Source organism: Sturnus vulgaris, chromosome 2 (genome assembly GCF_052056855.1).
Source record: "Sturnus vulgaris isolate bStuVul1 chromosome 2, bStuVul1.hap1, whole genome shotgun sequence".
Taxonomy (NCBI): domain Eukaryota; kingdom Metazoa; phylum Chordata; class Aves; order Passeriformes; family Sturnidae; genus Sturnus; species Sturnus vulgaris.
Genome location: NC_142244.1, coordinates 32,608,530 through 32,633,854, shown reverse-complemented (window position 1 = coordinate 32,633,854; position 25,325 = coordinate 32,608,530). Strand labels below are relative to the sequence as shown.

The following is a 25,325-nucleotide window of genomic DNA, read 5'->3' as shown; positions in this document are numbered from 1 at the left end:
CTAATTGGTATAATTATTTGCTATTATAAACTTACCTATAGAGGAACGTAAAATAAATAAACTGTTAATCATGAAGCACGGGGCCTTGGATTGTGCCAGAGGGTCACCAAGACCTGATGAAGACTCTCCTGACTTCATCCTTCGAGACCACTGACCCACTTCGAGACCAGAGACCCAAATTCACGAGATGAACTGCGCACGTGTGAAGGACTAATGGGCTCATTTTAATATGGGATGGGGATGGGCGGTGTTGGGATTATGCATGTGTATTGTATGTAAGATCTTGGGGAATAAATAGATGGCAAAGAACCTTGTTCGGGGCAGTCACGCCTTTGGGAGGTGACTCCTGTGCCACCCGCCGGTGAATAAACACACCACTGTCTAACTTTAATTAGTTAGAGGGTCTTTGTCTCTGATGATACCACTTTTTTTAATGATTCAACCTGAAGCGTCACAAGGGGCAGATGCAGAGCAGAGCCAAAACCAGCCTGCTCTCTTCTTGAGATCCCCCTTTGGAGGTAGAGAAGAACAATTACAGAACTCTTCTCTTGCATGCTCCAAGACACACCAGGTGGGCAGGTCAGCAGCTTTTCCCATACCTGGGCAACACATCAGGCCTGACTGGGATAAGCAGACATTCCACATTGCAGCTTGCAAGGTTGGGAGTCTCTGAGCGTGAGGGTGGCTGGAGAGGAGACAAACAGCGGGACCCAGGCACGAGCCTGCATTCCTGAGATCTCCTTCTCTTCCCATCATTTTCTGCCATCTTGTGCATTCCTGTGCACATGCTCACGCTGCCACACAGCCCCATCCTGCTCCATGACAGCACTGAACTATGTATGCCACCTACTGAACCCCCATGCAGTCATGCTCCCCCACGCTCACACACAGCAGGAAGCCAGAGGAGCAGAGTGCAAGCACCTCATGAGTGCCTGCAGGTGTCATTCCCCACGCTTCTGGGACAGCCAACTGCCTTGGGACCTTTCACACTCCCTCTCACTGCCCTGCCCTCCCACAGAGAGACGTAGCTCTTCCTCTCCACCTCTCCTCTTTACACATCTCCGTGTCTGTGCTGTCCCCAGGGGCAGGCTGCTGGCACGAGGGGCCCTTTCTCTATGGATTCCCACCGGTTCCTTGTGGCCATCCTGCTCCCTGTGGGTAAGTGGCCTTCCCTTCCTCTTGAGCAGCTGCACTGGAGCTGCTGCTGCTGCCTTCTCAGCTGTGCTTCCAAATGCTGCCATGCCCTTCCCCAAGGCTTCCAGAGGCAGGATGGGCAATGAACCGGGTGAGCTTTTCCACCACCTATTGAATCTGAAAACTCTGCAAAGCTGCAAATTCGTTTTATTCCTGTCCCATTTAATACTTCACTTGGGAGTACAAAACGCATTACTTCTTAAAACTGATTTACTGTTGCTGTTGAAGTTGTTTTGTTTGGGTTTTTTGATCCTATGTGTGTTTTTCAGGGAAGCAGGGCACTCTCCCAAAGCTTTTTGATATCCTGGTGGATATGGGATATTCTATCCCATGACATACTTCAAGAATGTGTATTTTGGTCCTCTTCGATGCATTTCACTTCCCACATTTCATCTCCTCACTTTCCAGGCTGGGCCCTTCAGCAATCACCAGACACAGTTGTCCGTGAGGGAGACCCTGTGACTCTGGAATGTTCTGCATCAGCGAACAATTTCATACACATGTACTGGTACAAGTTACCCGTGGAGAAGAATGCCAGTATGCAGTTGGTTCTATATTCAGCAGCAGGCAGAAAAGCAGATATTGAGAAGGAATTCCAAAATCGCTTCCAGAGTAATGGGACTGAGAACAACCAATTTTCTATGAAGATAGAGCATGCCCTACTCAGTGACACAGGCACATATTTCTGTGCTGAGCAAGATTCACAGTGACTCAAAGGCTGGTGCAGAATAGCACAAACCTTTCCAGGAAACAGGGATCTGCCACCAGCACACACTGAGGCCTCTGTTTGACAGAACATTTTTTCTTTCACCTGCCCTCCATCTCCTCAGGATATACATGGTATGACTGCCTGACTGTCCATCTGTCCATCCATCTTTCCATCTGCCTGTCCTTTGCATCATTTGTAGCTGTTTTCTGTTATTTTCCATTTCTGAATCACAATTTTTCTCTTCTTTCTTCTCGTCCTCAGTCTCTCACCCAATTTCTCTGCCATTCACAGACTGATTCTCACATTCTTCCTTTCACATCTTTCTGTTTTCACCCTGGTTTTGCCTCTCTGTCCTTTCACACCTAGTCATTTCCTATCTCCTATTACCTATCTGCTGTCTTTTATTTTGTATCCCCTATTTCATATTGCCTTCCTCATCCATCTCTCCTTCCTTTCAACCTGTTATATCAAATCATGGTGTGGGATGCAGGATTTGGCACAGTTCACACAGCACCTTCTCTCTGCATTTGAGAGGCTGTCTTTGGCCCTTCTCTTCTCCAGGGATTGGGCTCACTGCTGTGCACCAGGGACCCCAAGTTACACCATGTCTTGGTTTGAAAAACAGGTATTTTCTAAGGAAAATTTTCCAAGGAACGGCAGTAACCCCATGAGAGCCCTCACAAGGCTGAGTGCTTGGGCTGCTCTGGTGTCTTTTGGGGTCCTGCTTCCCTCTCACTGATGTTATTTGCTGTGCTCACAGTGCTGCACAGAGAAAAGAGCTGTCACTCAGCTGGCTGGGACGTGGGGTGGCAAGGCAGGAACTGAACCAGCCATGTCTGGGGAAGACAGGGAAAGTGCATGGGAAAATTCAAGGGAAATCTGTGTGGTCTTTATCCCTCCTTCCTCCATCTCCCAAGGACGTCAGAAGCAGAAGGGGAGCAGCCAGCATTCCTCTGCCTTGCTCACACTCAGCCTCCTGTGCAACCTCAGCACACTTCTGTCCATACAACCCCATCCTTCCCTCCTCGCCCACCCACACCCTGCCTTCCCTTGCACCTGCTGCATGTCTGCAGGGTTTCTGCTTTCCTGCCACAGTTTGTGTCATTGCCCAGGGTTCCCAGCCAGCCAATGCCTTCTCACATTTCTTGGCCGGCCCCACCCCAAGATGTCTCACCCTCCCTCACTGCTCCCTCTTCACATATCTTCGGGCAGCTCCAAGAGGCAGGTCGCTGAGGGTAGGGGCTTTTCTCCATGGTTCCCTGGGGTTTCTTTGTGGCCATGCTGGCCCCTCTGGGTAAGTGAATTCAGCCCTGAGCACCTCCATCAATTCCCTGGCTGCTCTCCCAGCTGTGTAGCCAGTTCCTGGCAGTGCTTCATTCTGCAGAGCTTCCTGTGTTGAGGAGAAGAAGCGAATGTGGTGGGGAGGAATCCCGGAATTTTCTGCAATGGCTGTCTATTTGTCATTCTTTGTGCAGCCCGGAGATGTTTCCTGATTTTGGGCCCAAACTGTTCAGGATTGCATCTTGCCTATTGAAGAGAGACTGGAAATTCACTTGCTTATCTGAAGAGCTCTCCCATGCCTTGGCTGCCCAATTTCTTCTCACTCTTTCCCTAACAACCCACAGTGCCTACTTCAAATTTGCCCCATTTTTCCTTCTCCTCACTGCTCCTACTTTTCCTTTCCAGTGTTAGCCCTGGAACAGTCTCCTGACATGGTGATAAAAGAAGGCCAGTCTGTGAATCTGGAGTGTTCCAAGAAGAAATCCTCCAGCAGAGCTATGTACTGGTACATGCTGCCTGCAGAGAAGAATTCCAGTCTGACCCAACTGGTTTATGCAATTGAAGGTGGTAACGCAGCAGTGGAGAAGGGTTTTGAGAGCCATTTCAAGAGCAGCAAGATAGAAGGAGACAATATCACCCTCTCAATAGAACAAGCCTTTCTCAATGACTCTGGCACATACTACTGTGCTGAGGGTCAGCACAGTGGTGAGCTTGCTGAGAGATCTGAGCACAAACTTCTCCCTGCACATACAGGACCTGCTTTCCACCTCTTGGGTGCTGCACGAGTCAGGGTGATCCCTTCTCACTCATAGCTCCTCTGCTTCCTAGCCTTGCTTTCCTCCTGTTTTGAGATGCTGACAGGGTATTTGTTGATCTTGGTCTCCTTGCCACTCCAGGCCTCCCTCTGCATTTAACTCTTACTTCTCAGACACTTCCTTCTGTCAGCCCTTCTTCTCCTCTCTGGCTCCCTTGCCTTCCCCACCTTGTTCTTTCTGTCTTCAATCTGCACTCCACTCACTTCCTCTTACTTAGCTCCAGTTAACTCTGCTCATGATTCTCACTGTCAATCTAAACGAGTGCTTGTGTGGGACGTTCTTGGAGCACCTGTAGATGAAGGCAAGGCCAGGCAGGTGTTGGAGTAGCCAGTACCATGTGGGAGCTGGCCACAAGCTCCACTGCTCCAAGGACTTGGCTGTGGTTGTTGTGTGTCCAAGGAATATGTACAGCACAGCACAAGCCCGTGCTTGCTCTGATAAAGTGGTGTGTGGATCACTAATTCCTGGGGCAGGATCCACCTGCCTGTCCCCCCTTGATCCACATACCATTCATCTTCATCAAACATATTATGAAAATTACAGCATGTGTTAGGCAGCTGAAAATGGAAATAGAGATTTCCAAGAGGTTACAGTGTTCTGTTCATCAGTGACTCAGATGAAAGGGCTAGAGAGTCTCCTTATCTCATTCACTGATGACATCTAGTTGGGAAGAATTGCTGCTACCCCAGAGGGCTGTGCAGCTCTTCAGATGGGCCTTGAGAGGTTGGAGAGATGGGCAGAGAGGAGCCTTCTGGAATTCAGCAAAGGCAAATGCAGGGTTGTGCACCTTGGGAGGACTGACCCCATGCAGCAGCATGGGCTGGGGACTGACCTGCTGGGAAGCAGCTCTTCAGAGAAGGACTTGGGGCTCCTGGTGGACAAGAAGTTTCCCATGAGCCAGCAGTGTGTCCTGGTGGCCAAGAAGGCCATGGTGTCCTGGGGTGCATTAGGAAGAGCATTGCCAGCAAGGCAAGGGATATGATCCTGCTGCTGCACTCAGTCCTGGTGAGGTAAATCTGGAATGCAATATCTAGTTCTGACCTCCTTAGTACAAAAGAGACATGGATCTCCTGGAGAATGTCAAGGAGACGAGTAATAAGATGATTAAGAGAGTGTAGGACATAGTTTGTCAAGAAAGGCTGAGGGAGCTGGGCCTGTTTGGCCTTGAGAAGAAACAACTAAGTGGCCACCTCATCCATGTCTACAAGTATCTGAAGGGAGCGTTCCAAGAGGTGATCCAGGTTCTCCACTGTGATGCCAAGCGCTAGGACAAGAGGGTAGAAGATGGTGCACAGCAAGTTCCACCTGAATCTGAGGTAAGAGCTGTGCAGTGTTGATGACCATGCACTGGAGTAGATGGCCCAAAGATTTTGTGGAATCTCTCTCTGGAGATCTTCCAGAACCACCTGGATGGAATCCTGTGCCATGTGCTCTGGGATGACTCTGCCTGAGCAGGGAGGTTGCAGCAGTGAGGCGCTGAGGTTCCTTTGCAGCTGACCCATTCTGGGATTCTGTCCTGCATAAAACACACCTGTGCACAGCACAGGCCTGCACAGGGCACTCCAGGTTTTTCCCACCCTGCTGATTCCCATGCTAATGTACAAGCTTCTCAGGACCTAAAGACAGGGCCCCACATAGCAGCCATGCCTGTTCAACATCACTTACTCCTCAAATACCGTGTCTTCTGCAAGGCTCCCTGTGACCTGCCCTGCCCTTTGCACAGCCCAGGAAATTGGAGACCCTTTCCAAGGACACATCAGACGCAGCCCCTTCTCAGCTGAAATGCCAGATGTGGTGTGAGGATTTGGGGTTTCGACAACATAGCCCTCTCTCTTTGCTTTTTTCTCCCATTTCTTTAGAGGAATCTAGGATCTTTGCAGAACCTTCTCTAATCAGCTGGGGAAATTAATGCAAGGGGACACACTCAGACCTGCAGCAGAGGATTTGGGAGCTGGAGACATTGGTGCTCTCCTCTGCTGCCAGGACACAGGGGCACAGTTTCACTGCAAAGCCCATGACAGCCTTGAGCAGTTGGATCACTTGATGTCTTGTATGGGCCAGCCTTACACTGCCGAGCGTTGGTGGGCACAGAGCAGAGCACAGATGTGCAGAGTCTCGGTCAGACCTCTGTAGCCAGACTCGGTGCACACAAACCACGAGTGTCTCTTCCTGCCTACAGGGATTTTCCACTGCCTTGGGCAGGTGAACAAGGCTGTGTGCAGAGAAGAAGACACGACTTTCCCCAGCTTTGTTCATTTGTGTCCTGTTCCTCTTTTTCAGAGTGTTGCAATAAAGAGTCAAGGAGAGTATTTGTTCTTCTGTGACACGGAGAAGGTCAGTCTGTACCAGGAAATCCTGTGGGAGGCACCCTTCTCCTCAGACATCTCTCACCTTGAATCATGGATTTAAAAAGTTAAGATTTTTGCTAAGGGTAGAAGTAGTTTCCATGACCAAGATGTAAGTTAGCTAGGTAAGTGTAGGTTAATAATTACTAGGTGCTTAGGCTAGAGCTAATTGGTATAATTATTTGCTATTATAAACTTACCTATAGAGGAACGTAAAATAAATAAACTGTTAATCATGAAGCACGGGGCCTTGGATTGTGCCAGAGGGTCACCAAGACCTGATGAAGACTCTCCTGACTTCATCCTTCGAGACCACTGACCCACTTCGAGACCAGAGACCCAAATTCACGAGATGAACTGCGCACGTGTGAAGGACTAATGGGCTCATTTTAATATGGGATGGGGATGGGAGGTGATGGGATTATGCATGTGTATTGTATGTAAGATCTGGGAGAATAAATAGATGGCAAAGAACCTTGTTTGGGGCAGTCACGCCTTTTGGAGGTGACTCCTGTGCCGCCCGCTGGTGAATAAACACACCACTGTCTAACTTTAATTAGTTAGAGGGTCCTTGTCTGTGATTATACTGTTTTTTTAATGATTCAGCCTGAAGCGTCACAAGGGGCAGATGCAGAGCAGAGCCAAAACCAGCCTGCTCTCTTCTTGAGATCCCCCTTTGGAGGTAGAGAAGAACAATTACAGAACTCTTCTCTTGCATGCTCCAAGACACACCAGGTGGGCAGGTCAGCAGCTTTTCCCATACCTGGACAGCACGTCAGGCCTGACTGGGATAAGCAGACATTCCACATTGCAGCTTGCAAGGTTGGGAGTCTCTGAGCGTGAGGGTGGCTGGAAAGGAGACAAACAGAGGGACCCAGGCACGAGCCTGCATTCCTGAGATCTCCTTCTCTTCCCATCATTTTCTGCCATCTTGTGCATTCCTGTGCACATGCTCACGCTGCCACACAGCCCCATCCTGCTCCATGACAGCACTGAACTATGTATGCCACCTACTGAACCCCCATGCAGTCATGCTCCCCCACGCTCACACACAGCAGGAAGCCAGAGGAGCAGAGTGCAAGCACCTCATGAGTGCCTGCAGGTGTCATTCCCCACGCTTCTGGGACAGCCAACTGCCTTGGGACCTTTCACACTCCCTCTCACTGCCCTGCCCTCCCACAGAGAGACGTAGCTCTTCCTCTCCACCTCTCCTCTTTACACATCTCCGTGTCTGTGCTGTCCCCAGGGGCAGGCTGCTGGCACGAGGGGCCCTTTCTCTATGGATTCCCACCGGTTCCTTGTGGCCATCCTGCTCCCTGTGGGTAAGTGGCCTTCCCTTCCTCTTGAGCAGCTGCACTGGAGCTGCTGCTGCTGCCTTCTCAGCTGTGCTTCCAAATGCTGCCATGCCCTTCCCCAAGGCTTCCAGAGGGAGGATGGGCAATGAACCGGGTGAGCTTTTCCACCACCTATTGAATCTGAAAACTCTGCAAAGCTGCAAAGTCGTTTTTCTTCCTGTCCCATTTAATAATTCATTTGAGAGTACAAAACGCATTACTTCTTAAAACTGATTTACTGTTGCTGTTGAAGTTGTTTTGTTTGGGTTTTTTGATCCTATGTGTGTTTTTCAGGGAAGCAGGACACTCTTCCAAAGCTTTTTGATATCCTGGTGGATATGGGATATTCCATCCCATGACATACTTCAAGGATGTGTATTTTGGTCTTCTTCAATGCATTTCACTTCCCACATTTCATCTCCTCACTTTCCAGGCTGTGCCCTCCAGCAATCAGCAAACATAGTCGTCCGTGAGGGAGATTCCGTGACTCTGGAATGTTCTGCATCAGGGAACATTTTCTGGTCCATGTCCTGGTACAAGTTACCCGTGGAGAAGAATGCCAGTATGCAGTTGGGTGTATATTCAGTGGCAGGAAGCAAAGCAGATATTGAGAAGGAATTCCAAAATCACTTCCAGAGTAATGGGACTAAGACCAACCAATTATCTGTGAAGATAGAGCATGCCCTACTCAGTGACACAGGCACATATTTCTGTGCTGAGACAGATTCACAGCGACTCAAAGGCTGGTGCAGCACAGCACAAACATTTCCAGGCAAACACGGATCTGCCACCAGCACACACTGAGCTCTGAGTTTGACAGAACCCCATTTCCCTCACTGGCCTTTCAGGTCTTCAGAACATCAGTGTATATCTGTGTGTCTGTTAATCTCTTTGTTTTTAGCATGGTCTCTATCTCCTTTTCTATTCTTTTCCATCCACGAATCACCTTTTGACTCTTGTTTCTTCTCTTCCTCAGTCTCTCACCAAATTTCCCAGCCATTCATAGACTGCATCTCACTTTTCTCCTTTCATGTCTTCCTGTGTGTCGCCCTAACTCTCTCTCTACTCTTATTCCTATTCCTTGTCTATTTTATATTCGAAGTGAGAAATGTTGAGAAACTGACATTAATGAACTGTTTCAGAAATAACTGAAAATAACTGACTGAAAGACTTCTAAAACTGAGTGTGCAAAGTGTTCTGAGACCTTGTCAATGAATGACACTAAAAATTATAAATATTTTTCTTTTAGTGGTGTTTCCTGCTGTTGTGCTCCATATCACAGCCTATGGAACTTCCCAGAGAAACAGTGCACAAAGTAGGGGTGCCTGAAAGTCTTTATTAATTTTTCATAATTTTTGCCTTTCCAGATCCAAAAGAATAGAAATGATGATGAGAAAATACAAGCCACACCAAAGGAGCGTCTCAGTTGGCGGCAATGGTGGACTGGATCCAGGAGACGTAGTTGCAAACCTTGGTGTAAACTCCGGGATAGCCTTTCTTGGCACATCCAATACCCCAGGAAACAATGCCCTGGAGCTGTCCATTGCAGACCACGGGACCGCCGGAATCTCCCTGTGCACACAAAGGATATGGACATTCAGGAAATGGTATCAGCCTAAGCAATGAGCCAGAGATCCCGGAGATCACTGACTTTGGAGGAAGCCCTGTCAGGTGTACAGTGCACAAAAGTTCTACCTAGGCTGTTTCTGACTCACCCTCTCCACCTGATGCTACCAGGCCTGACTTGAGGGCACCACAGCAAAAACAGCTGCCTGTTTTTGCCAGATACGGAACTTGGCAAACATTCAGGATATGTGTGCCTGAAGCCTCTGCTGTCATTCAAAAACTCAGATTTACCAGTGCAGTGAGTAGAGCTGACTCTGTAATGCAAAGGCCCCTTCAGCTGGGAAAAGGCAGGAGAGAAATGACCGGGAAAGGAGGGGCAGATGATTTACCTGGCAGGAGTCTTTTCCTCCCTCCAGGAATCCTACACATATCATGTTCTTGGTAATTTGCCCAGGGTAGGCAGAAGAGCAGTCGGCATCGGAGAGGATTGGAGCCTTCAGGCACTGCAATTGGTCTGGGTAGTTAGCTACAAGGAAATAGGGAGAGATGGTTGATGGCATTGCTGAGGTCTTTTCAGAGCTTGCAGAAGATCTTGGCAGAAAAGCAAATGCCAGACACCCTGTTCCAGCAGCCATCCTGCTTCCTCTCAACAGTAAGCACGGCATGGGTTCCTTCTGTAGAGACAGAACAAATTCTACCCATGGGCCCACCCACCATTCTATGCTGCAGCCACCTTAACTTTTCTGGCACCTGGAAGTTCATCAATTGGCAAGAGTGGGGCCACTCTTGTCATACATACACTGGAAGAAACCTGAGCCTCAGGAAAACCATCCTCTCCTCTTGTCCAGGTTTAGATGTCATCAGTGGAATAGACACCACTCACCCTGCACATCTCTGACCTTTGGTGTGAGAGAATGGAGGTCTCTAGTAGGAATTGTAGATCCACAGTCTTGGACTTCACCCTTATTCTCAGAGAACTGAGAACTCTCTTGACATTAGCTGAAGCCACTGTGCAGTCCCTACACTGACCCATCTCTCATAAACCTGTCCCACAGCACTTCCCTATGTTTTTTCCTGTCGTGTTGGGGGTTAATGGCAAGGACTTAGAGACTGTCCTGGTCCCCCAGGGGTCTGCACATTCCCCCAGAGTACTCACAGCCACTGCTGAGAGTGTTGCCCCAGCCGGAGATCAGGCAGGTGGTGCCGGTGGCCGCGCAGCTGGTAGGCAGAGGAATGGTTTGGACAGCATTGTTGAGCTGGGCTGGGGTGGCCAGCTTGATGAGCATGATGTCATTGTCCAGGGTGTAGGCGCTGTAGCCAGAGTGGCGGATGACTTTAGCAGAGTTGATGAACTGCTGGGTGGATTCGGTGAGCTCCAGGTTGTGTTTCCCGAGCTGCACTTGGATGCGACTGGAAAAGAGAAGGCACAGCGTGGACTTTACTGCTACTGGCAGGTTGAGAGAAAGCTCCCTGTCGCAGAGTGCACTTGCTCCAACATCACTGCCACGGAAGCCTTCTGGGGCAGGGGATTTTTCTTGTCCTGCAGGGAGCCCTGGGGATCCACACCGAGATCTTAACCCACTCCCAGTATGGGTGGTGAATTTCTGCAGGTTTGTAAATAGATGACGGCAGTTGAATACAGAGCAGCACTTTATTCAGATGTTCTGGGACAAGGCAAACTGCTCTAGCCTGACCTCGTTCCTCTTCCTGTTCTCCAGGGACAATGCTTTTGCAAGATTCATGCAATTGATAAGAAATCACAGCCCAGAACTCGCTGCTTGATGATCCCATTGTTATTTCAGAGGTGTTCTGCTTTCACAGAAACATTTTCAGAAGTGGCAAACCCCTCAGGATGCCTTGGCTCAGCATCCTGAGTGATCCACCCATCCCTTGTCTGTCTCCGGTCAGAATGGAGGCACTTAGATATTTCTATCTCACGGCTCAGAATTTCTGCTAGAAGTGAACTGGAGGACAGAAGTAGGGTAGAGAGGAAAGTAATTTTTCCACTCACGATTTGTAGCAGTGAGCAGCTGACACGACCCACTGGTTGCTGATGAGGGAACCTCCACAGAAGTGATATCCAGAATTCAGGGACACCTGATAGGGCACAGCGTTCTTTGCACAGGTGTAGCCTCCCACAATTTTGTCATCATCATCTTCAGCAAAGGTGGGGAAGGCAACTAGGAGACAAGAAGTGCCATGTGTCAACAGCTGGCCTAAGGTAACGTGGCCTGTCATCTGCCCTGTGACTGCCTGTCTGAAGCCCCTCACTTGTAGGCTCCCCTGCTATGGACGCTCAGGCTAGGCAGGACTAAGGCACGTGCATTTGGTGCACCCTTAACAAAGGGGATCAGACTTACACTGGTGCCTCACATATCTGCAACTAAAGCCCTGCTGGCCATTCCCTCAGGGAACATAAAGGCATAGAAATGGCCTTGTTGGATCACATCACAGGTATGTCTTTCCCAGGATCCTGTCTACTGAAACAATGAAGAGTGGACTGAGGGAAAAAGTAAAAACAAGTATGCAGTGGGATTTTCTTGGAGCACCTAGCCAGGGTCCAAAATGTTTCAGTTGCTTTAGGACTTCCTGGGCCAGAACTATTCCTTAGTCCTGAAGAAGGAGGCAGCCTTTTTCTGAAGCTATGGCCACATCTCTACAGCTGGGTCAGGAACCCCTATGAAAGCATTCATTTCCCAGCTTGTGGCACAAGGCATTATGAACAGACAGAAGATGGAAGTTGCAGGGCTCTGCCTTCAAACTTCTGCTAATTGAAACTGGACTTGGCTTTCCCACAATAGGCTACCTTGCAGTTTTGCTCAGAAAATCAGCTTCCTATTAAATGATAGAAATAGAAATAAAAAGTATACTCACCAGCCACCCCAATGAAGGCGAGAAGCAGCAGACACTTCATGGTCTTGATTCAACCTCAAGCCCAGAGTGGATGACTGGATGTGGGAGCTGCTAGAAATAGGGTTTTGGTAGTGGCCTTATCTCTAGTCCAAGGTTTTCTCCAGACAAAAAGTACACAGTGGAAAATTTGAAGATCCAAATGTGGCCATTAACAGGCATTGGTAGAACGTACAAAAAACATACTTGTTAATCATAAACTTCTGCTAAGATAGAGAGCTATTTTAATTATTCCATCAGGTAGCCTTCAATCTAAAAATACATTTTGGCTTTGAACGATGTGTAGTTGTTTGTCTGTCTCATTCTTATACCCAGCACCTGTTGAGAACAACTCTCAAACCTCTTTCATACACCTCTGTGCTGGCAGTATCTTTCTTAAAAATCCATATTTTTACCCAAAGTTGCATATTGTAGGTAGTGGATGGAAAGATACAATGCATTTATTTGAAAAAAAAATCCAGCAAACCCGGTGGTTAACTTTGTTAAGTTTATTTTAACAAATCACTTTGTGTGAATAATGTGTCTTTTTTCATATGCAACACTGTGTTTTCCTAAATCAGTGCTTTCCTCCATTGTAATTTCAAAAGGGAGGATAGTAAAGCTATCTTATACCTCCTCATCATTTCTTCACAAGTTTAATAATTCCAATGTGGGAATGCCCAGCATCTCCCTTTTCTAATTTCTGTCTCCTAACCTGTATTCAAATATCTGCCTAAGTACCAAACCAGGATTTATTCATCTTTGGAATGTTCTACAGAGACTCATTTTTGTCACACAAGAATTTCAGTATAATGCTGATGTTTATGAGTGTAATGTAGATGAGCAATAATCCTGTGAACACAAATAGTGAGATCTTCTGAAATTTCTCTCTGCAGGAGTGGGGATTTCTGTCATGATGCAAAGTTTACTAAAGCCGAATGCTTTGCTGAATAATCATGTTCCTTCTCCAAGCAGCTGCCAACTTCATCATGTTAGTGCCTGAAGGACACAGGATTCTCTCCAGAGACAGGAAAGAGAAGCCATATGTTTGGAGATGCTGGAATAGCTTGAGAGACTAAATAGGAACACTCTTCCTACTCCATTTCTGATTTATTTTATGTTGGTCCTGGAGGAGTGATAAGCGCAGTGTCACTGTCCAGACAAATTTTTGTTCATGTTGAAGCACAAGTCTGAGGCCAGGAACTCCTTCAAGGGGGTGTGTGAATTCTGTTGGCCTTTAAACTAGTATTAGTGCACAGCTTTATTGCAAGCATGTTTTATCCTGTGAACAAAAGAAGAATTAGAAGCTTCCTGTGGGAAAGGAAAATGTCCATAATAGGACTAAGAGGGTCAAAAATTACCAAAGCTGTCCAATCCCACCATAACTAAGTGGAGCAAGAAAAATTTCCAGTTTACCATAGTGTTTCGTTTGATCTGTGGATTTTTAATTTGTTTTTCCAAAACATGCCATTGGCATAGAAGTAGATCAATGTCTTAGAACAATATTTTTCCTGATCTATAGCTCTCATATCCTGTAAAGTAACCCTTAGGCTGCAGCTCCTTCCCTTTCCTTCCTTTCATTGGGATTTACAATTTATATAATATCCACACAAATTTCATGTGAATATAGCAAGTGTGCAATTTGAATCAGGAATCTCGACCATACCTCCCTTTATCTTGGTACTTTTTATTGTTTTTCTTTGTAACTTATTTAATCTACTCTGATCTTTAATTTATACGTTATTCTTAATAGCAGGAATTGCATCATATAGGGCTGGCTGATAGTCCCCAAGAAGAACACGATCTCTGAGGTTCCCTATGTTACTTGCTTAAATCAGCAAGAGCAAACTCCTGACCTCTTCCCAGGCTACTGCTAAAACTCACATCCAAAGATCTGGATCCTAATTCCCGTGGCTCTTGTGTTCCTAAGTCCTTGATTGTATCTAGTGAACATACCTCACCCAAGCCCCTCTCATTCTCCTAACAGCCTCTCGACACCTCTTCTAGAGGTTCCCATGAAGCCCAGATCTCCATGGTGTGTGCCCTGCACATGGGGCAAACGGATGTCAAATGAAGGCATATGGTGTTTCTGATGCATGATTCAGAGGTCATCCAGCAAGAAGCCTCAGAGCAGCCCTTCAGGCCTTTCCATGAGAACTGTGGAGGATGAACAGACCCCTTTGAATTATAGCTGAGATTAGAACACCCTCTGACAACTCTCTTTCTTTCTTTCTTTCTTTCTTTCTTTCTTTCTTTCTTTCTTTCTTTCTTTCTTTCTTTCTTTCTTTCTTTCTTTCTTTCTTTCTTTCTTTCTTTCTTTCTTTCTTTCTTTCTTTCTTTCTTTCTTTCTTTCTTTCTTTCTTTCTTTCTTTCTCTTTCTTTCTTTCTTTCTTTCTTTCTTTCTTTCTTTCTTTCTTTCTTTCTTTCTTTCTTTCTTTCTTTCTTTCTTTCTTTCTTTCTTTCTTTCTTTCTTTCTTTTTCTTTCATAGGAGAAATTCCTGTCTGAAACATAAAGAACTCCTTATGCTCAATGCTGCTAAACATCCCACAGACTCATTGAAAGGTTTTTTTATAGTATCTTTCAAAGAATACACTCAAGGGTGTACATCCATTGCTGCAAACAAGTTTCTCATTTCATGAAGTGATGCTGCAATAGAAAGCTGGTGGCTCCATGGGCTCAGGAAGGGGGAGGACTGGTGACTGAAGGGCAGCTGTGTTAGGTATTATAAATGGACAACCAATAGCAGCTTGTTTTTCTGGAACTCCATGTTCCCAGTTCAAGTATTTTGGTCAGTTGTATCATCACAGGACTCAGATAAAGGAAATACATTTGTCCAGGCTGATGCAAGATCCTGGGAAAGAGAAACCTGTTGAGACTATGGGCTGACAGCGGTAAAGCTTCCCAGGAGCATAAAACATGAGCTCAGTCCTTTTACACCTCAGTCATGGGTTTGATCCCTGTATGAGCCATTCACTTTTGAGTTGGACTTGATGATCCTTGTGGGTCCCTTCCAAGTCAGAATATTCTGTGATTCTGTGATCTCACAGAGCTTTGTGGTAGAGGAACAATTGCTCCTCTCTACCCAACTGTCTTCTGGCAGTGAAATGCTCCTGGACAGGCACACCTAGGACTGGAAACATCAACTCTTCAGTTGGTGGGGGACGAGGAGAGTGTTTGGTGAAGGTCTGTGCATCTTCTAGACTTTGAATCTGTAATCCATATTCAGTGACATGCTGCTGACTTTTGATGTTCCTGTGCAGGACTCTTCAAAGTGGGGTGCAAGACAATGCACTGAGGTGTGAGGTGGAAGCATTAGAATTTTAGTGTTACACATATCTAATTATTGGCTATTAAATGTACATATACTGGGCATATGTGTTTAAAAATATTTTATTTATAGGGGTGTATAGTGACGAATTTTTGGAGAACGCTGTTCCAGTACTGTCAAAAAATATTTCACATGGGGTTTCTTACATTTTGCTATAACATCCCGTGTCCAACAGTGTCCAATTCTGCAGAGTCTTCATGTCCCCTCTGATTTCTTCACTACCTTGCAGCCATTCTGGTTTTTGTTAATTTTTGGAGGGAGGGTGTGAAGAAGGAAAGTTATGACTTCTTTCAGAGTACCTGAGCTCAGGAACTGAAGTCTGGATGACTGTGGCCAGAGGCACTGAGGGAATAAAAATCAAGAAAAGAGCATGGTACTAGGAAGGTGGGTGGGAAAATCGTAAGAACAGGGGTCCTACATCAAGACAGATAAGGATATAAAGCCTTTGAGGTGGGAAACATTCTGTGTCCCAGTAATCTTCAGCAAATGACTGGACCAGAAGGGAAGGGCCTTGAAAGGACATAGCAGATGGGGGACATCAGATTTGAAAGTATTTATTTAATCCATCTCATCCAGTGCATGATCTGCAAGAGAGCAGCCTGAAGCACCTTCCCTGGACAGTCTTTGTACCCTAAGCCTATACAAACTGAGCAATTTTAACATCTTCAAACCTAGAAGCTGACTCTTTGCTATAAAAATATGGGATGGAAAGTTTGAGAAACAAAAAGGAAGACAAAGAAGGACTCAGGTAGTGATGTAGAAAGTCAGATGGTCTGAAAAACTTGGGAAGAAATTTAGAGGTGGCAGCCAGCAAGGCTGGCACAGTGAAATACAGTGGATGAGGAAGAGGAACTTTCACCAAACAAGCAGACAAGCTACTTCCATTAGAAATAGAATTCGACTGGACTGGTTGAGGGTGAGAGTTGTAAAGGAGCAGAGTGAGTCTGACTTGGCAAGGAATGGCAAGCCTGAGTAGAAAGGATTTCTCTAGGAATTATCTGCAAAGACTTGGCCCTGGAGAAACTTTCTGTACTAGTGTAGACTACTGAAAGGAACTGGCCTGAGATGCCTTAAATTCCCTAAAACTAAAGAGCCATCTGATACTCACAGTCACCACTGACTTGGATGCAGTCCTACTCCAGACCCTAGGAACTAAGCCTACATATAGGTCTGATAATGGGTTGTCAGTGCCTTCCTCACAGGCATTTTTCTTTATCATTTGGGACAGGGATGACCACCTTTGCCTGATGCTCTATTTCATGACATTAGTTTCCAAATCCAGCACAAACCCCTGCTAAGCCAGTACTGGGAACGCCCAGTTTATGTTAAACACTCTTTAGCAGGAATCTTTTCCTTATTCCCTTGGTTGTCTTCCATGTGGGCAGCGTACCTCAGCCCTTTCCTCAGTGTCATCATTCTTCTATGGTCTCTTTTACCCTTAGGGAGGAGATGTCACAGTTTTCCTCCAAGGCTCAATGTTAGGCTGGGCTGACAGAGAGGAGGCTGCCACAGCCCCCCGGCCCAGCTGGCAGTAAGAATGAGAGTGTCTCCCCAGTATTTATACAGATAAATACCAAGTGTACATACATGTATACACAGCTGAAGACATGGATCAACACAGATGCACCCACAGAAACAGCACTGATGGCCTCATCTTTTGTCCCTCTCTGGCTGGGGTTCACAGTGGGAAATCAAAGTTCTACACAAGAGTTCAATAGTGGGAAATATATGTATACACATGTACAATGTGCAAACTTTCCACAGGTTTTCCTGCTTAGACACTGAGTCCAGTGGCTGCCACTGGATCCCAGTCACCACATGCTTGCCCTTGGACCTCTGAGCCCTCAAGTGCTGCAGCCCCACTCCAGTCACCATTATATCCACACACACACACCTCTCACACAGCTCCCTCTCCAAAAAATGCCTGGGACTCGCCTGCTCCCTCTGGTTGCCAGCTCTCACTTTTCTTACCATTAGAGACACGCACCTGGAGCCCAGGTCACCTCACTTTACTTGCCAGGTAGTCTGGCCTCACATTCACTAGTGATGACACACTCACAGCTGCCAGCATGGGGAATACATGGTCCCTCTTTCCTGTGGCCCTACTCCAGTGTCTGCTGCTTAAGTTCACCCACTCTGGTCTCTCCAGCTGCTGGTGCCTGTGGTCTGACTCCAGCTCCTCACCTTAGATGTCCAGACACAAAACACATGCACATAGAATACAGTTCCTCCCTCAGGTAAATGCTTAGAAATGGAGCTTAGTAAAACAGGGATTACACGAAGCTAAACCAATACAAAGCATATCCAGACAAGCATACTCACTAGCATCCTGTTTATCTGTGAGTCGCCCATTTTATAACTGCATTCCTCCACTCTTCTGCATCTATTCTTCCCCAAGTACAGTAGTTCAGAGTCTTACCTGGGAATATTGACCATACCTGCCTTTACCTTGGTGCATTTTTGTTTTGTCTTGTTTAATCTTTAATCTTAAAAGAAAATAGACTGAAAGAAATCGACATTTTGAACTAAAAAATGAGAGTTGTCAATTTAGCTACTCTTCAAAAGGCAGTAACATATTAAGCAATTCCCCAGAGACACACTAGAGGTCCCGAGTTACATCTTGAAGATGCTTCCTTCCTTTGGAGAGTCTGCAATCATCTTTTGTTTCTTGAGACAGAAAAGATAATCTGAATAAAAATCTTCATCCTGGAATGAGTAATAAATTCTAACATAAGTGATTAAAGAAGAAGGTGTAACACAGCTGCACTGAAATGATTTTGCCTTGTCTCAGAGTTCTTATGTAGAACAATCTTAGAATTAATTCCCACAGTCTCCACAATCCGTTATATTTCCCATCAAGTCTCTGAAACAGTTTCTCCCTCCAGGATTTAATGTCTGATTACTACTGGAAAAAAAAGGCTTTTAACAGGTTTGGTATGAGAGACAATAATCAAACTAAAAATCCTGACCAGTCTTAATGCAAAAGGCATGCATTTTGGGACATTGATGAAAGCAGCAGTGTCCCATGGAACTGTCTCAGCAGGGTCCATGGAAGTGTCTAAAAGTGTCCCATCCTAGCACTAAGGTGAAAGGGCAAAATGTCTTTAAAATCAAATTAAGAACAAGTAAAATAAAAATAAACCTTCCACAAAAAGAAGAAAAGCTTGTGAAGAACAAAAGCTAAAAATATACATCAAAGAATAATCAGTATTGAAACATAAAAGGATATGGAAGTATATTAAATTTGTTCATGTTTATTTGCTAACTGATGTATTGACTTTGAAAACAGCATAAAAAAATCAACAAACAATATAAAAGTTATGGAAGGTACTTAAAAAATCAAAGAGGTCCATATTATCTGCAATTCCTTGACAAGTCACTGAAACTGTAATATCTCCAGCACAGAGCTCAATCTCATGGCAGCACACGTAAGGAGTAATTTCTCCTGAGAAAACCCAAGAACTGGCCAAACCCCTATTTCTTAGATGCAAAGTGTCCATTACACTGGAGATCATACAAAATTTTTATACATCATATAAAATGCATTTTCATTCTTGACTGGGAAGAAGCTATAGCTTCTCACGTAATTTCTGTTAAATCCCTTAAAAAGAAGGATGCAAAAAGTGAGAGAGTGAACAATCACTACCAAATTTTTGAGATTTCCACTGCTCTGAATCCCGGAGGATTGAGGAACTAATCCTCAGGCCCCAAGAAAGTAAAATATTCCCAAGCTCATAGACAGAACATGACATTTATATAAATGTCTAGAAAGTAAGGGAAGACATAAATCTCTCTAGAGTATGAGGCAAATATGGGATAACAACAAAATGTGAAGAAAAAGAGAAAAACCTCAGAAGTAGCCCCAATTGTTTGCAAGATGCAATATCAGGATTATTGTAGGTCATTGGAATTGAATGTGTGTGTTCCATTGAAAGTACTAGGGAGAAAAGAAGCAGTTGCAATAATAATTTTGAATCTTACATATTCAGAAAAGAATGGAGAGTGGCATAGGTTCTATATATAGAGTAGAATAGAATAGAATAGAATAGAATAGAATAGAATAGAATAGAATAGAATATGTTCTATATATAGAATAGACTAACTAGGATGTATCTGTCAGGCCAGAAACAAAAAAGAATGTTCATGAAATTTATGTTTAACTACAGTTCTTGATTTGAGAAAAATGGCTGCAGAGATGTCTTGTTTTCTGTAAAAGTGAATTAGAGCTCCCAGGAAGATTAACCAGCAGGGAATATGCATCCCTGGCTGGAAAACTGAAGAAATTAAGATATGATTAAACACAATTTTTGTGCCTTTGTGATCTTGATCTATCATCTTTGCTTCTGACTAACAAGTTCTGGGTTGTGAGATACCATGCTCCAGATATTAAAGAGCAACTCTTCAGAATGCAACAAGACAGGTGTACTTTTGCTGGAAATCCTTCTGCAAAGATGGCCCAAGTTATATCCACTGATGTAAATGGGTCAAAAGATCATTTATGAATCCATTGATCCTAGGTTCCTGTCTGCCCTCCAACACCCAGACCCTCTCAGGCTCTGAATGACAACTCAGCATTCAGCCAGCAAGGTACTGGTCTGCAAGAAATTCCATATTTGTGTCAGGAGCTCAGAACACTCTCTTGTGGAAAAGTTAAAGCAGAACTTGGAGCCACGTGAATATTTAGCTTTGCTATTACTGGCTCACCAAAGAAAGCATCAAAGCTGGACAGTCCCTTCTCTCTTCTCTGCCCAAGCTTGACAGACAAATCTGGGCAAGGGGAGGGGCATCGGTCTCTCTTAACTCTTACCTCACAGTGAGCAGGAGCACACTGTCCTGGGAGAGCTGGAGGGCCATGCTGGCTGTTGTGCTTGCTCTTTTACCTGGTGGGGGACAAGAGATTTGTCTGCAGCAGGGCTTTCATCCAGGCCCTGCAGGGCTAATGTTAGGTAGAGGACTCCTTTGGTCATCATCTGTACTCCTATTCCTCACTCTCTCTTCTTATTTCTTCTTAAATGTAAGTTTTGGGGTCGCACTCCACATTGAACAGTGGCCAGACAGAATCCTTCAGAGAGCTGGAGACTCTTTGACCATCTCCTGCTACCAGAATTATAGTAATCTTGCCTATATGTTCTGGTACCAGCAGCCTCCAAGAAGTGGTTTGAAGTTAATAGTCAGCAGTACTTCATGGAATTATAGCTCTTATGAGGATGGTTTCAGTGAGGCCAAATTTGAAGTAAGCAGACAGAATACTGGTTACTCTGTGATGACAATCAAGAATCTGACACCCAAGGATAAAGCCACATATTTCTGTGCTGCGAGCGATCACACGGTGTAGCGAGGGGGTTGAACACTAAGATAAAATCCCCACCTCTCTGAGTGAGCGATGGAGTCTTTGAAAAACGTGAGACAGTCAGGAGAGGGGTAGAGGAAGAGGAGGAAGAAGATAGGTAGAAGTCGGGGCAATAGACCTAGGATATTTTGAAGGCGAGACAGACAGAGCAGTGCAGCAGCCTCTGTCTTCGAAAGCAAAGGCCTTCAGAAATACAAACCCATAATCAGCATAAAGAATCGAGGCACGGCTGGTATGGTTAGATAAGGCAGCAGATATTTCTGATGATTAGTACTACAGAAGCACAATCGTGTTCCAGGCCACTACTTCCCCACAGATACCTCTTCAGCACCAGGAAAAGAGTACAAAGCTAGAGAATTCAAAGTTCTTTCGCATAGTCATGATCCACACAGAACCGAGATGCCCTATGAAAATTGTGTGTGAAGACAGAGCTCACTGATTATGGACTTTGGAGGACAGGACCAATAACAGTGGAGGAAAACATACCCAGGGGACCAGGCATAGCTCCTATTGTGGAAGGAACATGTTTGGCATCTTTACAAGAAACAGTGTGCACTGCAGCATTTTATTCACCTGCTTCACATACTGCTTAATCACAGGATGCCTTTCTTCCCTTCGATGGGAATGCATACAGTTCTGAGCTGGACCCAGGTGTTCCTTCAGGGCAAAAGCTCATAGGCAGAGAAAATAAACCACAAAGAACTGCTGTTACTTGTGAGGAATAGCAGAAGGCACAAATTTCCTCCCATTGTGCCTCTGTCTCCATTGCTTTCAGAGCTGAACTTTTGATGAACTGATTGCTCTTCTGTGATGGACATGGGAAAGCTGAGGCCAGAGTATTATTAGGGTTCCCCAACCTGTCATTGCCTGTCCATGCTCCTGTTTTTATTGCATATCCTAGGACTTACCTTTTCTCCAGAGGAAGGCAAACAGCACATAAAAAAGCAAAAGGTGTTTTTAAGAAAGTGTGGCTATACACCTGTGTATTTTGGGTTCTGTTTTTAGGCTGTGGCCCTGGCAGTCTGCTTACCTACCACTGAGAATGAGCCAACTCTCATGTGCTCATGTGGAGAGCATGGCACTTGGCTATCACAGGTAGCAAACGTGCTGTGCTGCTCCATGATGTGGCAAAGCTGGATATGGAGATGCTGAAGTGACACACACCGTGTGATTGCAGCAAAAAAAGAAGTGGGAAGTGATAAGAATAGCTGGTGAGAGCAAGGAGCAGGAATCAGTTAGGAGCATGTCCTGTTAGAAGATCCTCACACTTCATGTCACCAACATTGCTGGGAGACTCCTGCAGGGCCAAGACGGATAATTCAGTTTCCTGGTGGCATCTAAGTCTCCTGATCAGTCATGCTAAATAAACATACCTGTGCTCTGAAAGACAGTGAACTGTTCTGAGGCAGGGAAATCCAGACATGTGGCACCCTTGTAGCCAGTATTTTCCTGACTTCAGGAACTGCTCAGCAGCAGATGTAACACATCACTCCTTGCTCTCAAGGAGCACTCCTCTGCTCCTCAGAACATCCTCAGGTCCATGATCTCCTCCCCGTTCATGTCAGGCTACAGACAAACAGCAGGAAAGCACTGGGAAAGTGTTGTTTCTCATATAGCAGTGACATACTGAGTTCTTTTTTTTTCCAGCCTCTGATTTTTTTTGTAGAGATCATCTTCATAAAACACATTCATGCTGATGTTGTCTGGAATTATTGAATTATTACTGCTGATCCAAATGCCCGGTGAAAGTTTCTGGAAAACTAGTTCATTGTGGAATCATGAAGGAATATAAACAACATGGTGGTCACTTTGAGGGTGATTTTTAAATTTTATTTTATTTTTAGTATTTTGTTTGGGTTGTTTTTAAAAATTCTGTTTCAGTAAGTTACCGGTTCCTGAAAATCATGTTACAGTCCTAGCTCAGACCTTTTTCATAAGCACTGCAAACCACCTTTTCAGCTCTGGTAATACCACAGATCCTTTCTATTTCTCAACTCCTGAGCACTTTTAGTTTTGAGTGACAAAGGCAATTTTTAGGCCTTGTGATAATGAACTTACCAGTCACCTTCAAAATACAGCAGTTTAATGAGATGGCTATTGAGTGCTCACAGCTGTACGATTTCCAAGTGGCAACAGCAAACCAGAGATCTCTAGGTTCATTGCCATTGTGAATTCTATGGTTACAGTTCCCTCTTCTCTCTCTAAGGGACATTTTTCTCCTATGCAATACTTCTTTGGATAGCCTAAATTGTGTCTGCACAAAAGGCCACTATTCCAAGGAGTTTCTCATGAAACAGCTACTCTCCTTCCTGTCTCATGGCTTGTCCTCAGATTTGCTCAGATCATTAACCAGATTCTTCCTTCCACTGTCTTATCTTTTCAGTGCACAGATAGACCCTTAAAAAGAAAAGTGTGAGAAAAAGAGAAAAAAGGGACGAAGATGAAACCTCAGAAGGATCTCACAGATTTCGGAGGCTGCAATGTCAGGATTACTGAAGATCATTGGAATTGAATGTGTGTGTTCCATTGAAAGTACTAGGGAGAAAAGAAGCAGTTGCAATAATAATTTTGAATCTTACATATTCAGAAAATAATGGAGAGTGGCATAGGTTCTATATATAGAGCTGAATAGAGTAGAATAGAATAGAATAGAATAGAATATGTTCTATATATAGAATAGACTAACTAGGATGTATCTGTCAGGCCAGAAACAAAAAAGAATGTTCATGAAGTTTATGTTTAACTACATTTCTTGATTTGAGAAAAATGGCTGCAGAGATGTCTTGTTTTCTGTAAAAGTGAATTAGAGCTCCCAGGAAGATTAACCAGCAGGGAATATGCATCCCTGGCTGGAAAACTGAAGAAATTACGATATGATTAAACACAATTTTTGTGCCTTTGTGATCTTGATCTATCATCTTTGCTTCTGACTAACAAGTTCTGGGTTGTGAGATACCATGCTCCAGATATTAAGAGCAACTCTTCAGAATGCAACAAGACAGGTGTACTTTTGCTGGAAATCCTTCTGCAAAGATGGCCCAAGTTATATCCACTGATGGAAATGGGTCAAAAGATCATTTATGAATCCATTGATCCTAGGTTCCTGTCTGCCCTCCAACACCCAGACCCTCTCAGGCTCTGAATGACAACTCAGCATTCAGCCAGCAAGGTACTGGTCTGCAAGAAATTCCATATTTGTGTCAGGAGCTCAGAACACTCTCTTGTGGAAAAGTTAAAGCAGAACTTGGAGCCACATTAATATTTAGCTTTGCTATTACTGGCTCACCAAAGAAAGCATCAAAGCTGGACAGTCCCTTCTCTCTTCTCTGCCCAAGCTTGACAGACAAATCTGGGCAAGGGGAGGGGCATCGGTCTCTCTTAACTCTTACCTCACAGTGAGCAGGAGCACACTGTCCTGGGAGAGCTGGAGGGCCATGCTGGCTGTTGTGCTTGCTCTGTTACCTGGTGGGGGACAAGAGATTTGTCTCCAGCAGGGCTTTCATCCAGGCCATGCAGGGCTAATGTTAGGTAGAGGACTCCTTTGGTCATCATCTGTACTCCTATTCCTCACTCTCTCCTGTTCTCTCTTATTATTACAGGTGTTGGGATTGGAGCCTACATTGAACAGTGGCCAGACAGAATCCTTCAGAGAGCTGGAGACTCTTTGACCATCTCCTGCTACCAGAATTATAGTAATCTTGCCTATATGTTCTGGTACCAGCAGCCTCCAAGAAGTGGTTTGAAGTTAATAGTCAGCAGTAGCACATGGAGTCAAAACGTTTATGAGGATGGTTTCAGTGAGGCCAAATTTGAAGTAAGCAGACAGAATACTGATTACTCTGTGATGACAATCAAGAATCTGACACCCAAGGATAAAGCCACATATTTCTGTGCTGCGAGCGATCACACGGTGTAGCGAGGGGGTTGAACACTAAGATAAAATCCCCACCTCTCTGAGTGAGCGATGGAGTCTTTGAAAAACGTGAGACAGTCAGGAGAGGGGTAGAGGAAGAGGAGGAAGAAGATAGGTAGAAGTTGGGGCAATAGACCTAGGATATTTTGAAGGCGAGACAGACAGAGCAGTGCAGCAGCCTCTGTCTTCTAAGCCAAATTATTAATCAGATCCCTCCTTCCACCATCATATATTTTCAGTGCACAGATATGTCCTGAGTAAGAGCTGTTTCTTTACTTTGTGAGGTTGTAGTCAAAAGCAGTGGATTATGGGGTTGTAGTCAAAAGCACTGGAAAGCTACCTAATGTCTCTAAAAAAATCTATAAATCTCAGGGTAGTAAATCTCTATAGTATGGCCTACTTCTTTGTACCTGCTGCTCCTGTAAGCTCCAAAGAATGCAGGACAGATATAAATGATGCAATCTCTAGTTTCCTGTGAACTTCACCCACTAAAAGAATATAATTGTTTGAAAATACACCCCTCAATCTTCCTTACATATTCTTGTTTTTCATTGTCTGAAGTCTTATGCAGCATAGCCTCCAAAGCCCAAAAAGCCTCCT

General features: G+C 45.0%; 2 protein-coding genes across 3 annotated transcripts in view; one reads left to right on the top strand and one right to left on the bottom strand.

The window, feature by feature from the left end:
* The first annotated feature begins 3,032 nt into the window (after nt 1-3,032).
* The window catches only part of LOC148224709 (uncharacterized), a 32,687-nt gene continuing 10,394 nt past the window's right edge, over nt 3,033-25,325 (top strand). The window contains 8 exon segments of the mRNA XM_088155899.1: nt 3,033-3,197; nt 3,590-3,995; nt 7,696-7,793; nt 8,112-8,247; nt 9,046-9,285; nt 10,372-10,465; nt 23,912-23,981; nt 24,412-24,626. Coding sequence (XP_088012025.1) covers nt 3,155-3,197; nt 3,590-3,995; nt 7,696-7,793; nt 8,112-8,247; nt 9,046-9,285; nt 10,372-10,465; nt 23,912-23,981; nt 24,412-24,626 — 1,302 coding nt within the window. The 5' untranslated portion in view covers nt 3,033-3,154.
* LOC148224710 (trypsin-like) lies at nt 8,995-12,671 on the bottom strand. 2 transcript variants are annotated; one of them, XM_088159139.1, is made up of 5 exons: nt 12,119-12,671; nt 11,256-11,424; nt 10,401-10,654; nt 9,634-9,770; nt 8,995-9,250 (listed from the first exon to the last, which is right to left on the bottom strand). In XM_088159139.1, exons 1-5 carry the CDS (start codon nt 12,156-12,158, stop codon nt 9,101-9,103), a joined length of 750 nt encoding a protein of 249 aa, XP_088015265.1. In that variant the 5' UTR covers nt 12,159-12,671; the 3' UTR covers nt 8,995-9,100. The 2 variants fall into 2 exon arrangements, with proteins under 2 accessions (XP_088015265.1, XP_088015264.1); XM_088159138.1 differs by lacking the exon at nt 12,119-12,671 and having other exon boundaries at nt 11,256-12,095.

Excerpts from the sequence above, each read along its gene's own strand:
- LOC148224710 (XM_088159138.1), bottom strand. The coding sequence starts at position 11,482 with ATGACAGGCCACGTTACCTTAGGCCAGCTGTTGACACATGGCACTTCT. Across the intron at positions 9,771-10,400 it reads CAACACTCTCAGCAGTGGCT|CTAACTACCCAGACCAATTG; the intron begins GTGAGTACTCTG and ends ATTTCCTTGTAG. Across the intron at positions 9,251-9,633 it reads GAGGAAAAGACTCCTGCCAG|GGAGATTCCGGCGGTCCCGT; the intron begins GTAAATCATCTG and ends TTGTGTGCACAG.